Raw genomic sequence first — 12,186 nt, 5'->3', positions numbered from 1 at the left:
TCCACCGTGGCGATACCAAGCATTGACAAGCTTTGCTGGAGAGGCTTGTTCCCCAATGACAGAATGGAATTGGTCATACTCCAGACCTTACACACGAATGACATCCGTTGCGTCCTCGATCATCTCATCATTGCCGTTACTGGTACAAGAAAGCGTGGACGATCTTCCACATGGTGGCCAATCCGACTCCTAGCCAGGTACCCACCTGCACAATGGTCATGGCCGAGGCTACCCACAGTACCGACTCGCTCTGTAGCACCTGTCCGATTCTGATGGTGGCTATGACAAATCCAGTGTTGGGGAAGACCATGCTCCAGTATGCTAGCGACATCGGCACCCCCCCGTCTCCACCGAGGGCGCGACACGGCGCCAGCATGCTGAGGATGGCAATGCACAGGCAGAAGAGGGCCAGCATCCACAGGAAGATGGCCACGAGCGAGGCGAGCACAAGTGCAATTTGCCCTGTTGCAACGGCCACTGCAGTCTCTGTAGCCGACGAAACGATGTAGCCTGCCGGGACCTTCTCCACTGCAGCCTCTGCCATCCCAATCAGCGCCAGCGCCGTGAAACTCCACGGTCCCACGGCAATAAACATCTCTGGCCGGTCGTGGAGGTCCGGCAGACCGTCCTTGTTCAGGCGATAGAAGTACTCCGAGTAGACAAACAGCGTCATGACGAAGCCGAACCCCTGCAGCGTGGTGCCCGCGACGATCATGGGCACTGCCCGGCCAGCCGGCTGGTCGGACGCCAGGCCGGCGGCGATCGTGCCGCTGAGCATTGCGGGAAAGGACGGCAGGCACCGGACGATAGCCATGGGCTGCTGGCTGGCCATGTGTCGGTGGTAGAGGTACCAGTTATGGACAATTGCCTGGACGACCGAGACCGCGACGTAGACCCAGAAGACCGCGTGCAGGGCACCCAGCAGCCAGGGCCCGCACGCGTCCGTGCCGTAGCTCGAGGCGCCGAGAATGATAGTCGCGACGGCGAGAGGGCATGTCGCGATAAAGTGCGTCTCGCTGGGATCGCGGACGGACTCTTTCAGGGAGGACGGGCTCGAACAGAAGCGCGCACCCATGCAGAGGGAGATTCCGACAAAGAGGACGATATTGAAGATATAGGCAACCTTGCCGATGGTCTTGAGGCCCGTGAACTGGTGAGGGGTGTTGTAGAGCAGCACGGCAATACCCCCCGCCGCCATCGAGGCCGAGTACCAGCCCCAGGTTGCCTGGGAGAGTTGCTGGCGAAGCGAGAGCCTCTTCTCCATCTCGATGGCTCAATGCTTGTCAATTTCTGTCAATGATCGTCAAGTGTCAACAAAGGCTTGTTCTTTGCATCTTGGTTCCTCATGCTGCGCCGTCTCCTGGTTTTGGTCCTTGGGACGATCCACTGTGACTACACGATGATTTCATCAGGCACAATCCAACCAAAGAATGTACGTTGAATCTACTCCATACCACAATTGTTACTGGGCTACTAATGGGAATATACTGTCCGTGACTCAGTGTATTTTTTCTTTCTTTTTTTGGGCTGTGATCTACTCTAGCTGGAGTGGATCGCGGATACTGGGCAAGGGCCACCAGAAACAGGGCAGACTAGGGCTCAGAAGGCTGGACGACACCGCACGGGCATGGAGCAGCCGATCAGTAGATCAGCAGATCGTGGCGCCCGAGCCCAATGGCTCGGGCAGGCCAAGAACTACGATTTGCATCCGGCTGGGTGCAACTGTGATCAACTGTGATGGGTATTTAGAATAGGGTCGGTGACGTCCCCGCTGATCGCCAGGGTCAGCATGCAGGGGAATCATAGCGTCAGAGCATTTATTTCGTGGCCTATTTGCACCTGGCAATTGGACTACTTTGACGGTGATCGTTTTTCTTGCTGAGCAGATTGCAAGTTATCATGATCAATCTTCGCACCGCACGCGTGCTGCTGCAATCCAAGGACTCGGTCAAATGGCGCCCAAGAGACGAGACTATCCCAGAGCGCAACCTCGATGCAGTGGAAGCCTTTCACCTGGCTAATGGATCACACAATGTCCGCAAAGGACGACGCCGGCTCGACATTACCGTCACCGTCAAGCTGAGAGTCGACCTGGGACTCACTATCGACATCAAGCAAGCCCGCGGCGCGTGGATCTCACGGCAACAGCGACACCCGGCCATTGCCTCAATAGTAAAAGAGTCTATCAGAAGCCGGGGACCGAGCAGATCAACGCCTGGCTACATTAGACATTTGGGACCGTCGCTGGCGGAAGCGAGGTGACGGCAGAGTTGCTGGACAGCCTGCCCGCGGCCGAGACGGCGGCGATATACTTTCTACAAAATGCCAATGTCCTTGCCTTGCGCACTCCACATCATCTTATGAACACCCTGGGCGCCGTTATGGTCCTTTCACCCTGACCCGGAACTACAACACCGTCATCATCCTCGATGTGCGCCGGCCGAAGGACGGTCCGTTATCTAAGAATGCGATCTCGCCCCAACATGCAATCTGGCCAGTATCAATACCGGTGACCACCTTCTGAGACACAGAGCTGTCCAAACAGGTCTATCTAGATGCAGAGAGCGACCCCCACCTGCCGGCCCTGGTGGAGCCGGCCTTCGCAGAGATCTTCCAGAGCCAAGATCCACCGTTGTGTCCTACGTTCTACAGTGCTCCAATAGTCAACAGCTTTGGCAAGATTGCCGATTACCTAGGCTCATCGTATGGCGGGTCCACGGTCGAGAAGTTCTCTCTCTCAGCCGAATGCTCGGGCGGGGAGGTGGTAGTTGCCGTCTGGTCATACCAGGGCAAGCTGAAGATCCGAGTATTGTTCAACGAGGAAAATCACAGCGCAAGGAGTATTGAGCGGTATGTGTATTTGGTAGAGGTGGCGCTCAAATATGGAGTCGGGGTTTGGCGAAGTAGGGAATAATCACGAGCGAGATGCGTACTTTGGAGGATATACCCATGACTACGGCAGTAATTTACTGCAATACAATAATTACTACGTGATCAGCCGGGTTGGCTTTCTCCTACCTATGCCAGTCCGAGTCTTCGACTTATCCGGATGCCCGAGTCATGGAGTCGCCTCATATTAAGTGCACGAGCCGCAAGAGCCCCTTGGGTATTGCTTTAGACTTCAGGAGACCGAGTATCTAGAGGCCGATCCATCTTCGGAGTGTACGGTTATGCGCAGATTAGCTTCTGGACCGGCCTCTAAAGTGATCTACCGCAGGCCCGTCGTTCAATAGTCTGGCGGTGCCGTCTCAGTCTATTCGGATAGTGCCAATGCACCGACTAAGAAACCGGACCACCGGCTCCTACAAGCCTAGACTCAGGCTAGGCAACAGTTCTAGTATGCAGCTCCTCCAATAGTGTCGTCTTAACTTGAATTTGCATTGGTAATCATGAGAACCCCCTTCCCCCAGGTCGTCTTGCTACCCCCCCGGGACCCCCACGCCCGACACCTCCTGACAGATGCGCAATAACTCCTCTTGCTTCTGGACATTATCGGCACCGGGATGTGCAGATTCTGGGCCGCTGGTCGTAAAGAAGGTACCGCTCTTGAGGCGGGCCAGATCTCCCTTTCCGACTGCCCAGTCGGCCAGGACTCTGGCCGGCCTGTCCAACGCCCCAGGCGCCATTACGCCTCCCATTTTGGTTCTCACCCAACCAGGATGCATGCTAACTACCTGGATCGTGTTGCCCCATCTTCGAGAGAATGCATTTGCTAGCATTACATCGTGCAGTTTGGTATTCCCATACGAATGGGACTGCGTGATGTTCCGTAGACTCTCGTCACCGCCGTAATGACTATCCGAGCTCATATAAAGAAGCCTTGATTTTGGTTTATGCATTAAGCAGGTCAGGATATACGGTGCAAGCGTGTTGACAGCAAAGATGGCCGATATCTTATCTTCGGTGATCTCCTGGCTGGCCGTCGCCCCGTATCCAATCCCGGCGTTGTGGATGACCGTGTCGAACGGTGAAAACTTGTTTGCTTCCTCTGCCAGTTTTTTTGTTTCAGCAATGGAGCTCAAATCGCCCACCAGGACGGCCTCGGCGCCTGGAACGGCCTCTTGCGCTGAGGCGGCGCGGTCGGCGTTGCGCGCATGAAGGACGACTGAGTGGCCCTGCTCAGCGAGGACCTTGGCAGCTGCTTGCCCGATACCATCGCTCGAGCCGGTGATGAAGATTCGCACCATGTCTGTATCACACAATATTTGTAAGATTTGCGTTGGAAACTTTGGAAGTCAAGCAGTGGATGGTTGTTATACGCGGGGTTGGAAAGCTCCGTGATGTCATATGACGTCAACGTATAAGGTCTACTTTACCGAGTTGACAGGTTTCTAAGTTGTACTTTAGATATCAAGAGATGGTTGAGAGAGTGATATCTTATAGGTTCTCTCACGACGTCGACTTGGCGTATATTTTGCGAAGCGGCAGAAGACCTCAGGAGTGCACCTTACCGCGCCATCGTGTGTGGAAAATATCAGCCACCCAGACGTTTTCTGTATGACTAGCATCTTAGCACTTAGATTAAGCAACTGAGTAAACCTAAGTACAATGGTGGATTGGAGGATCGGTCGGCCAAGATCCCTGATTACATTTAGTCGTGCCTGGAGGAGTACAAAGACGTAGATCAAAGGTGTTGATGCGTATAGATTCGTGATTTTACTTAAAAGCTCCAATTCTACAAACCAGCTGTCATTATTCGCATCTAGACCTTAACCTTTAATTGTTAACGCCCTACGTCTGTCTGCGCTGGCAAGTCGAAGGTCTATCTCTTAAGATCCCTATCTTCACCTGTCGTCTATGCAATCCTCAGGGCGCACGACTAACCCATCGGTGCCAGACCAAAGTGCCCCGGTCTGAAGGTCTAATCAACGTCATTCCCCTCTCGGAACCAGCGCGAAGCACGGCGACATTGCATGGTGAAGTCAGGCCAGCGGTGCAAACGGCAATATAGGAAATTTCCCTAACTATCATGTTTGTTGAGATTTTTGGGCAATACTTTCGATATCAATCCAAGTATTTATCGGCCAATGTTCATTAGTCGCACTCTCTATACATCGAAGTCCCTGGCTAATATTTGCTAGCACATTCGAAGCATTCATGACCTCGCCTCTTTTCCTTCCCCTCCACTATGGCTCTTCTTAATAGCCTCTCCATTCCCATTCAGCCCAGCCAACGTAGTTTCCTCAGTCAAAGGTACATTCTCCAAGAAGAACATAATAATCAACATAGGCGCCAACGCCGCCAACGCAGCAATAGCCAACATTCGCTGCGATTGGCGATAGCACATATCGATCGCGTATCGTGCTGGCGTTCCAATCTCGTATTTTTGCGCGACAACGATACTACCGAAGATGGCCTGCGCTTGGTCCTTAAATTCAGCGGGGAGATGCTGAGCTAGCTTTTTGGGTAGGGTACTGCGCCATATTGCGCCGGCAACACTGCATATAATCAGCGTATACACTCTCATGTATTGAACCATGACCGATCAAGAACCAAAAGGAACCAGAAGGTAGAGGCCGGCCATGCTGTTTACGCACCTAGTCCCAATAGCCCCGCCGATACTCATAGCAGCAAAGAAAACAGCCGTGACGACCGAGACCTCACCCCGCGAAACCTTCGCTTGGACCGAGACTTGCGAAGCCGTCTGGTAAAAACCTCGCCCAATACCGATGAGGGATTTCGCTGTCACGAATGCCGCCTCGTTGCCTACGCGGCCCTCGCCCATGTCGACCAGGTAGAGCAGGACGCCCATGCCTAGGACACAGAGGGGGACACCGGTGAACACCCAGACCTGCGACCGTTGGGTGAATTTCATGAAATACGCAGCAAATATCCCGGCAACTTGGAAGGCGACTCGGAGGGAGTTGCTGTGGTGTTGGAAAATTTGTCAGCGTCTTATGCCGGACAATAGGGCTAGGCTCGACGGCACATACTCAATCCTCGTCGCCGGTCCGGCCCCATAATGCGCCGCCACCTGAAGATAGCTCGTAAAAAAAACAGAAAAAACCGAATAATGAAAGAAGTCGAGGGCTCCCAGTAAACAAGCCGCAGCAACAGTACGGTTCTTGATCATCCTATACGGGATAAACGGTTTCTTCGCGAACCACGTATCCCAAGCAAGGAACGCAACAAAGATCACGACGCCCAGGACAAGCATCGCGATAAACGAGCCCTTATGCCAGTCATCGCTGTTCCCGGAGCCTGTTAACGACAGCGGAACCAGGAAGAGCGACAGACCCAGCAGAAGGAGGATTGCGCCAAAGGCGTCCAATTGCACCCAGACGAGGTTATAAATCCACTTCCACCAGCCCTCATCCACATTTCTCTCCGTCGACTCGGGTGCGAACTCTGCAGGGGCAGACTCCTTCCTCCACGCACGCTTTTCGTAGTAGAGCATAGTCCCGACCAGAAGGACGGAACAAACGGGCTCTATTATAGCCCACATCCCGAACCCCCAGCGCCACTCGTTCTCCTCGAGCACAGCCTCTGCAATCTCGGTCCCGAGGTACAGAGCTGGAATAACGGTTAGGGAGTCGGGAAGAGTAGACCATACGGCGCGGTTGATGAGGTTCGTGACATCAGCTACAAAGACTTGTTGGGTCAAGCCGAAGCCAGTTGAGCTGCGTATGCATGTCAGGGGGGAGACTATCAGTTATGAAGGGGGAGTGTACTAACCCAATAGCCTCGAAGATTCCGCCGGCCTGTGAGATGAGCATGTCAGCCGCTATGCGCAGCGAAAATCTATGACACATATGCGCCGTGACTCACGATATACTGCCCGACGTTCTTACATCCCGCATAGATCGCATACCCAACAGCCTGGAAGACAATTGAGAGGATGAACATCTCCGCTCGACCAAACACCTTTACAAAAAAAAAAAAAAGAAAGAGTCAGCTCAGATATGCCTAAGTGGGGATTGCACACTTACATCTCCCAGTTTCGCAACGATGGGATACATCGCGATCCGAGTAATGTTCCCTACAACCCGTGCAGCGGACATCGCCGAGTGCTGCTTGAACGCAGATGTCGCGTACGGTACGTACACTTGTGTTGAATAGTCGCCGAAGTTGATTGATAGCGTTGCGAGAAAGAGACTATTCGCGGCACCGGTTAACCTGATTCACTAGCTGCTGGGCAATGCAAGCCGGTATAAGATGCGTACCCAGTAAAAGCTATAATCAAACCCTGTCTCGTCCATCCCTTGCGCAGCATCTCAGCCCTTTTCACGCCGGCCTGGAGCCTCTTCGAGTCTGAAAGCTCAGCATCGGGCAGTTGACCTGGTCTCTCCACAGCAGGATCCGTATCCGGCGCGCCTTTGGGCACTGCTGAAATATCGTCGAGAGCCATTGTTGCGGATGTGAGGGATCTAGAACTGAACTCTGGACGGCTGCCAGGCTATTCAAATATGCAAGACCTCCGATGGTCTACTCTAACGAGGGCTGAAAGGCCGTCCGTTCGGAACGTCTTCTTCCGCACTTCGTCGATATACCCTCGATTGGGAGCAGTCTTCGTATTGACCTAGATTGTCAGACCACGCGAAAGACCCACGAGCAGCCACAAGCAGCGAACTCTACCCAATAGCGTCACATCATAAGCGAACTTAATCTTATCTAGCCCCAGTTTACAAGAAACCAGAAGATCAGATAACAAATGCCAAGTCAAAACCAAGACGTCCGCTTCAAGCCACGCAAGCCTGGGAGGATAGAAATCGGAGTTATCCCGGCTTAAAGAGTCAGATTCCTTGCCTGCCCGCATCGGACAATCCTCGTCATTACAGGAGTTGAAGTGTGATGACTCACTGGACGTTTACTCCCACCCAGCCGGGGGCAGCCCGGAATATGGCCGCGTGGCAGATTGCACGAAAGAAAGACGAACCTTACCAGATCGATGTTTCATGGCCGCTGACCTGGTCTGAGTCTGGAGATGCCTCCGGCGAAAGAGCAAACGCAGTGTAAGTGGAGCTCCTGGCAATGCACAATTCTTGCCCTGGCGGCCGAAAATTTAATCTATTTTTTTTTTCTCCCGCTAGCTACCTTGTAGACGGAAACGCGCTCTTCCTCACCGCAACCGAGGCCCTTCGACGACGGAAATCGCATCGACCAAGTGAGACAGGAACCGTCGTCATTGCCATCGGTTATCCTATTGCGGACTCTGTCTTTAGTCCTCGGCGCAGCTATGACCTAACGCCTCCTTGTGATCATTACATCCCGCCCGAGGGGCCGGATGGGAGCCCGAAACCGGAAGCCCATGGCGGCGCCGATGGGTTCTTTACCTTTATCACAGAGATAGTCAGGCCATTTGTGGAGTTGAAGGTATTTCCGCGCGTCTCTTTCGGTCGTTCTGCGCTATTCGGCCACTCTTATGGCGGGCTATTCGCACTTCATGCCCTCTTTACGAAACCATCAAGCTTCGACGTTTACCTCGCGGCCAGTCCGTCAATCTGGTGGAACCACCGGTTTATCCTGAGAGAAGCGAGACGGTTCATGGGTGATACAGCCCTTTTTCCAAGCGTCCATCCCGTTCTCCGGTTGTCATTCGGCTCGAGGGAGCAATATCCCGTCCGCGAACGGGGTGAATCGGATGAGGCGTTCAAGCGAAGGCAGCGCGCTGCTGAGCAGCGTCGGATGACTGACAACTGTGAGGAGCTTTACTCGGAGCTTCTGGCCAGTGAAAGACTCCGTGAGCTGGAGGTCAAACAGTACATTGATGAAGATCATGGGAGTGTTATTGCTCCTGCCTTGAGCGGGGGTCTTATGTTTCTTAGCAATCTCAATATCTGATCAAATACCAATATACGGCTTACCAGAACAGGCATATACCTTTTGGTTTATAAAAGAAAGCCTTGTTTGTCAGTTTCTGGTGGCCATTTTTGAGGTGTTTGCGAGAAATATATATAGCAATCGAAAGGCCGATAACGTTGCCATTACGGACTTTAGCCGTTAGGAGATTGACATGAGTTTATATTAGAATGGCCAATCCGATGGTAATTGAACGCTGCTGCTAAAAGACGATAAAACAAGCTATCCAATGATAGATGAAAGCTGTTCCTTCTTCCCGGACCATGGTTTGCATCCTCACTAGATGGCCAGTTTTTTAGCAGCTGGATCTAAAGGGAATGTCAAGCTCTGGGATCATATCCCTGGTGCTGTCGAGCATACCATAGTAATAACGGAGCTATCACCTATAATTATTTTTCTAGGTCTCGCCGCAATTGAATACCGACGGTGTCATTCAATATCCAAGCCTACCGTGAAGCCTCTCATCTATACCTTTATATAATACGACAGAGATATCTCTGCATAAGTAGGTTGTTATGCGCGGCCAGAGAAAGCTACGGCTCCCTTCAGATTATCAGCCCTGAATCTTCAGCAGTGAAAGACGGCACCATCGCACTGTGATGCATAAATGGTAGAGTTGTTATAATCGCGATTTCAACATATAGGTGATATTGTACTAGATAGCAACTCCTTTGTATTCTTCATTCCCGGTGTGATTATTTGGGAAATCTAATATGACAAAAATCATGGCCTACACTCCGCGTTAGCCTCAGTCTGACGGATAGTAAGGGTATAATAGCGAAATTGCATACGCTGGCAGTTATTGCTTTGTGGACATAGCAATGTGATGATATCGTGACAAGGCCCTGATATAGGGTACTGTGCACCCGAGAACGACGCATACAACCCAGACGCGATAACGTTTTTGCAGGAAAGGCTGCAAGTACATGCATCGATAAGCGGAGAAGTTGAAAAAGACGGAGGCATTCACTTTAGATCAGTCTACTACTGACCAAGACAGAAACGTTGCTCGAGATCATCACGACGCCCCCTCACCGTCCAAAGAGACGTTACAACACCACTGAAGAATCAGCTGGGGATAAGAAAGCAGCTAGAGAAAAGCATCGCGGAGCAAGGTATATCGATCCAGCGTTGTTGTCGATAGCCGAAGGATCCAGTAACGGATTCCGTAGCACTAAGAAAGCGGCTACCAGGAGGTTTTGGAATGCCGGGAATGACCTAGGTGCAGAAATCAGCGCCAGCACCGCAGTTTGTGGTGTAGTCGCTTACAGATGCGGGAATAAGGTATCTAGAGTTCTTTGCTCGCTGCGCCAGGAACTTTGACGGCATTGTAAGACAAATCCCAGACGATCAGCAACTTTCCTGGTCGATAGAGTTGTATCAGTCGGCGAACTCTGCTGCGCAGAGTCCGATTTAAAGAGAGGACGCCATTAATTGATCCTTCGGTGGTGCTGCGCTCAATATGGTCAGGACCGAACCTACCCAAATAGAACAGTCACAGGCAGTAGGCGTAAACTCCCAATGGCTAGCATTAGCTTTTACGCTCTCCAGAGTTAAGCCCTGCTTGTTTCCAGCTCCTGCCAACCAGTTTCCTGGGGACATGGCCCTATAAAGTAGTTCCATAAGAGGCGCGAAAATCCTTTAAACCGGGTACTGGTTATGAGTATACACGCCTACATGATTGCATGCAACGATTAAGTTTGCCAATCTAACAAGGTGCTCACATCATGCATGCTCCTGAAAATCTAACAAGACCAAAATGCAGCTTTGGATCATACATAGATAATTTTCCCAACGTCGAATCCGTCCTTCGACTCCTTTGACAACGAAAGCATATATCCCCGTTGATTTGCCACAACTCGTATGCCCTGATTTTTGAACTCCGTGGTATAGTGCGTGTGTCCAAAAACCCAAGCTTTAACACCACTTGACTTCGACAACCGCGGGAGGATTTCAGTTCCAAAGGCAGAGCCCCAAGGGCTATTTGCGTGCTGGGGGCTGGATGTTTTCTGGAGGGACGGAGCATGATGCGTCACAACCAATATAGATCGCTTTTGGGACTGTTTCCTATCCTCGATTTGTATTGACTCTATCTCTTTTAACAGCCAGGCAAGGTCTACCTCGTGAGATCCATTGTGATCGTCAACAGTCCAACCTTGGATTTTCTTGAAGTCTTGTATTCTTGACCTGACAATATCTCTCGCATCATCTGGAACTTTAGACCAGAGTGTGCAGCCAAGGATGGTAACACGGGATCCTAGAATGTCGTACCGTCTTTGGTGGAGAAGGATTAGGCGCCCATTCAAAGAAGGTTCCTGCTCGAGTTGCCTGGCTTTTTGCAGTCCCGCTGTAAAGGTACCAGTATAGAACTCATGGTTGCCAAGGACTAGAAAGACCAGGTCAAATTGATCTGTCTGCCTTTTTAGGAAGCCGAGATAGTTGTCGTAGTCCATTAAACGTCCAACATCACCGGCGAGGATGAGATGTTTGGAGCATAGAGGTATCTCAAAAGACAGGTATTGTTCGTTGACCTCTAAGTGGAGGTCAGAGAGAACTTGAAAAGAGGTGGGCCGTTTATTGAGAATTGAGTGTACCTTCTCAAACATTATGGCTGTCCGTTGCAGTTCTCTTAAGTCACTATAAACTTTTTAAAGGCATTCTGCCAAGACTGCACTTAATGATGTTTACAGCTAGCTGCGGGGCTATTTTAAGCAGCACTTGTCGCGCATATGTTTATGAAGTTGAAACCCATGAATCTGTTTGTGAACTAAATGACAATTATCAGCTCTTCGAAACCAAGTACTCTACGTTATTGAAGTAAGAGACATACTAGGGGTGCGATTGGGGAGATGATTTAAATAATACAGTTTTTAAGTGGTCAAAGTGAGCTTTTACCATACTATCATCCCAGAAAGCGCTTACTTCAGTTTACAGGATCTTGAAATCTGTTTCCTGTACTGCATTATACGAGCCTGAATTAATAGCGTACGTGATTGGCAAGTTAAAGCGTGCGAAGCTAATGTATTGCCATCTATTTACTGAGTACAAAGATTCTCCAATGTTCAAAGCGCCAAACATGGCCTTCGATTGCAGCTTTTCTCTGGATACTATCACAGGCAGCGAACAAGATAGTGCATCATGCCCGCAGTGTTTGGGCATGACTAACCTGGAGGCGTAGAACTGTAGACTATCTAGGGACGAGGAGGGGTTATATTTGCATCGACTGGGCCGCTGGGCTACTACACGACGGACAGCCATGGTGAGAGCGCTTGAAGCAAGACATGTAGGTTAATCAGCTACCTCAGCACCTGCTTTAAGCCGACACAGCCTGGTATCACTGCAGACTGTGGCCGCTAGTACAATGTTCTACACGGTGATAGCGTGGGA

At 51.2% G+C, this 12,186-nt stretch overlaps 6 protein-coding genes across 6 annotated transcripts; 2 read left to right on the top strand and 4 right to left on the bottom strand.

The window, feature by feature from the left end:
* Positions 1-136: 136 nt before the first annotated feature.
* BDW70DRAFT_147711 (tellurite-resistance/dicarboxylate transporter family protein) lies at positions 137-1,264 on the bottom strand (the record flags this gene model as incomplete). The annotated part of the gene is made up of 1 exon (XM_073738758.1): positions 137-1,264. The coding sequence occupies one exon, from the start codon at positions 1,262-1,264 to the stop codon at positions 137-139; it is 1,128 nt and encodes a 375-aa protein (XP_073599335.1).
* A 635-nt stretch (positions 1,265-1,899) lies between these two features.
* BDW70DRAFT_156688 (uncharacterized protein) lies at positions 1,900-2,399 on the top strand (the record flags this gene model as incomplete). Its single annotated transcript, XM_073740236.1, has 2 exons — positions 1,900-2,172; positions 2,229-2,399. 2 exons carry the CDS (start codon positions 1,900-1,902, stop codon positions 2,397-2,399), a joined length of 444 nt encoding a protein of 147 aa, XP_073599334.1.
* Positions 2,400-3,419: 1,020 nt separating this feature from the next.
* Positions 3,420-4,251, bottom strand: BDW70DRAFT_170694 (uncharacterized protein; the record flags this gene model as incomplete). Its single annotated transcript, XM_073743002.1, has 1 exon — positions 3,420-4,251. The coding sequence occupies exon 1, from the start codon at positions 4,185-4,187 to the stop codon at positions 3,420-3,422; it is 768 nt and encodes a 255-aa protein (XP_073599333.1). The 5' UTR covers positions 4,188-4,251.
* An 844-nt stretch (positions 4,252-5,095) lies between these two features.
* BDW70DRAFT_170693 (siderophore iron transporter mirA) lies at positions 5,096-7,348 on the bottom strand (the record flags this gene model as incomplete). Its single annotated transcript, XM_073743001.1, has 7 exons — positions 5,096-5,438; positions 5,538-5,867; positions 5,934-6,620; positions 6,676-6,701; positions 6,769-6,864; positions 6,930-7,095; positions 7,164-7,348. The coding sequence occupies 7 exons, from the start codon at positions 7,346-7,348 to the stop codon at positions 5,096-5,098; spliced, it is 1,833 nt and encodes a 610-aa protein (XP_073599332.1).
* Positions 7,349-7,674: 326 nt separating this feature from the next.
* On the top strand, positions 7,675-8,952 carry BDW70DRAFT_170691 (alpha/beta hydrolase). The gene is made up of 2 exons (XM_073743000.1): positions 7,675-7,952; positions 8,031-8,952. Exons 1-2 carry the CDS (start codon positions 7,792-7,794, stop codon positions 8,779-8,781), a joined length of 912 nt encoding a protein of 303 aa, XP_073599331.1. The 5' UTR covers positions 7,675-7,791; the 3' UTR covers positions 8,782-8,952.
* A 1,619-nt stretch (positions 8,953-10,571) lies between these two features.
* On the bottom strand, positions 10,572-11,405 carry BDW70DRAFT_170688 (Ser/Thr protein phosphatase superfamily; the record flags this gene model as incomplete). Its single annotated transcript, XM_073742999.1, has 1 exon — positions 10,572-11,405. One exon carries the CDS (start codon positions 11,403-11,405, stop codon positions 10,572-10,574), a length of 834 nt encoding a protein of 277 aa, XP_073599330.1.
* Between the last annotated feature and the right edge of the window lie 781 nt (positions 11,406-12,186).

Source organism: Aspergillus foveolatus (genome assembly GCF_047715535.1).
Source record: "Aspergillus foveolatus strain CBS 279.81 unplaced genomic scaffold BDW70scaffold_6, whole genome shotgun sequence".
NCBI classification, from domain to species: domain Eukaryota; kingdom Fungi; phylum Ascomycota; class Eurotiomycetes; order Eurotiales; family Aspergillaceae; genus Aspergillus; species Aspergillus foveolatus.
The sequence above is the reverse complement of the archived record's forward strand: the minus strand, read 5'-3'. Positions and strand labels throughout refer to the sequence as shown.

Coding starts and splice junctions, on each gene's coding strand:
- BDW70DRAFT_170691 (XM_073743000.1), top strand. CDS start 7,792: ATGACTCACTGGACGTTTACTCCCACCCAGCCGGGGGCAGCCCGGAAT. Junction 7,953..8,030: donor GGCGAAAGAGCAAACGCAGT/GTAAGTGGAGCT, acceptor TTCTCCCGCTAG/CTACCTTGTAGACGGAAACG.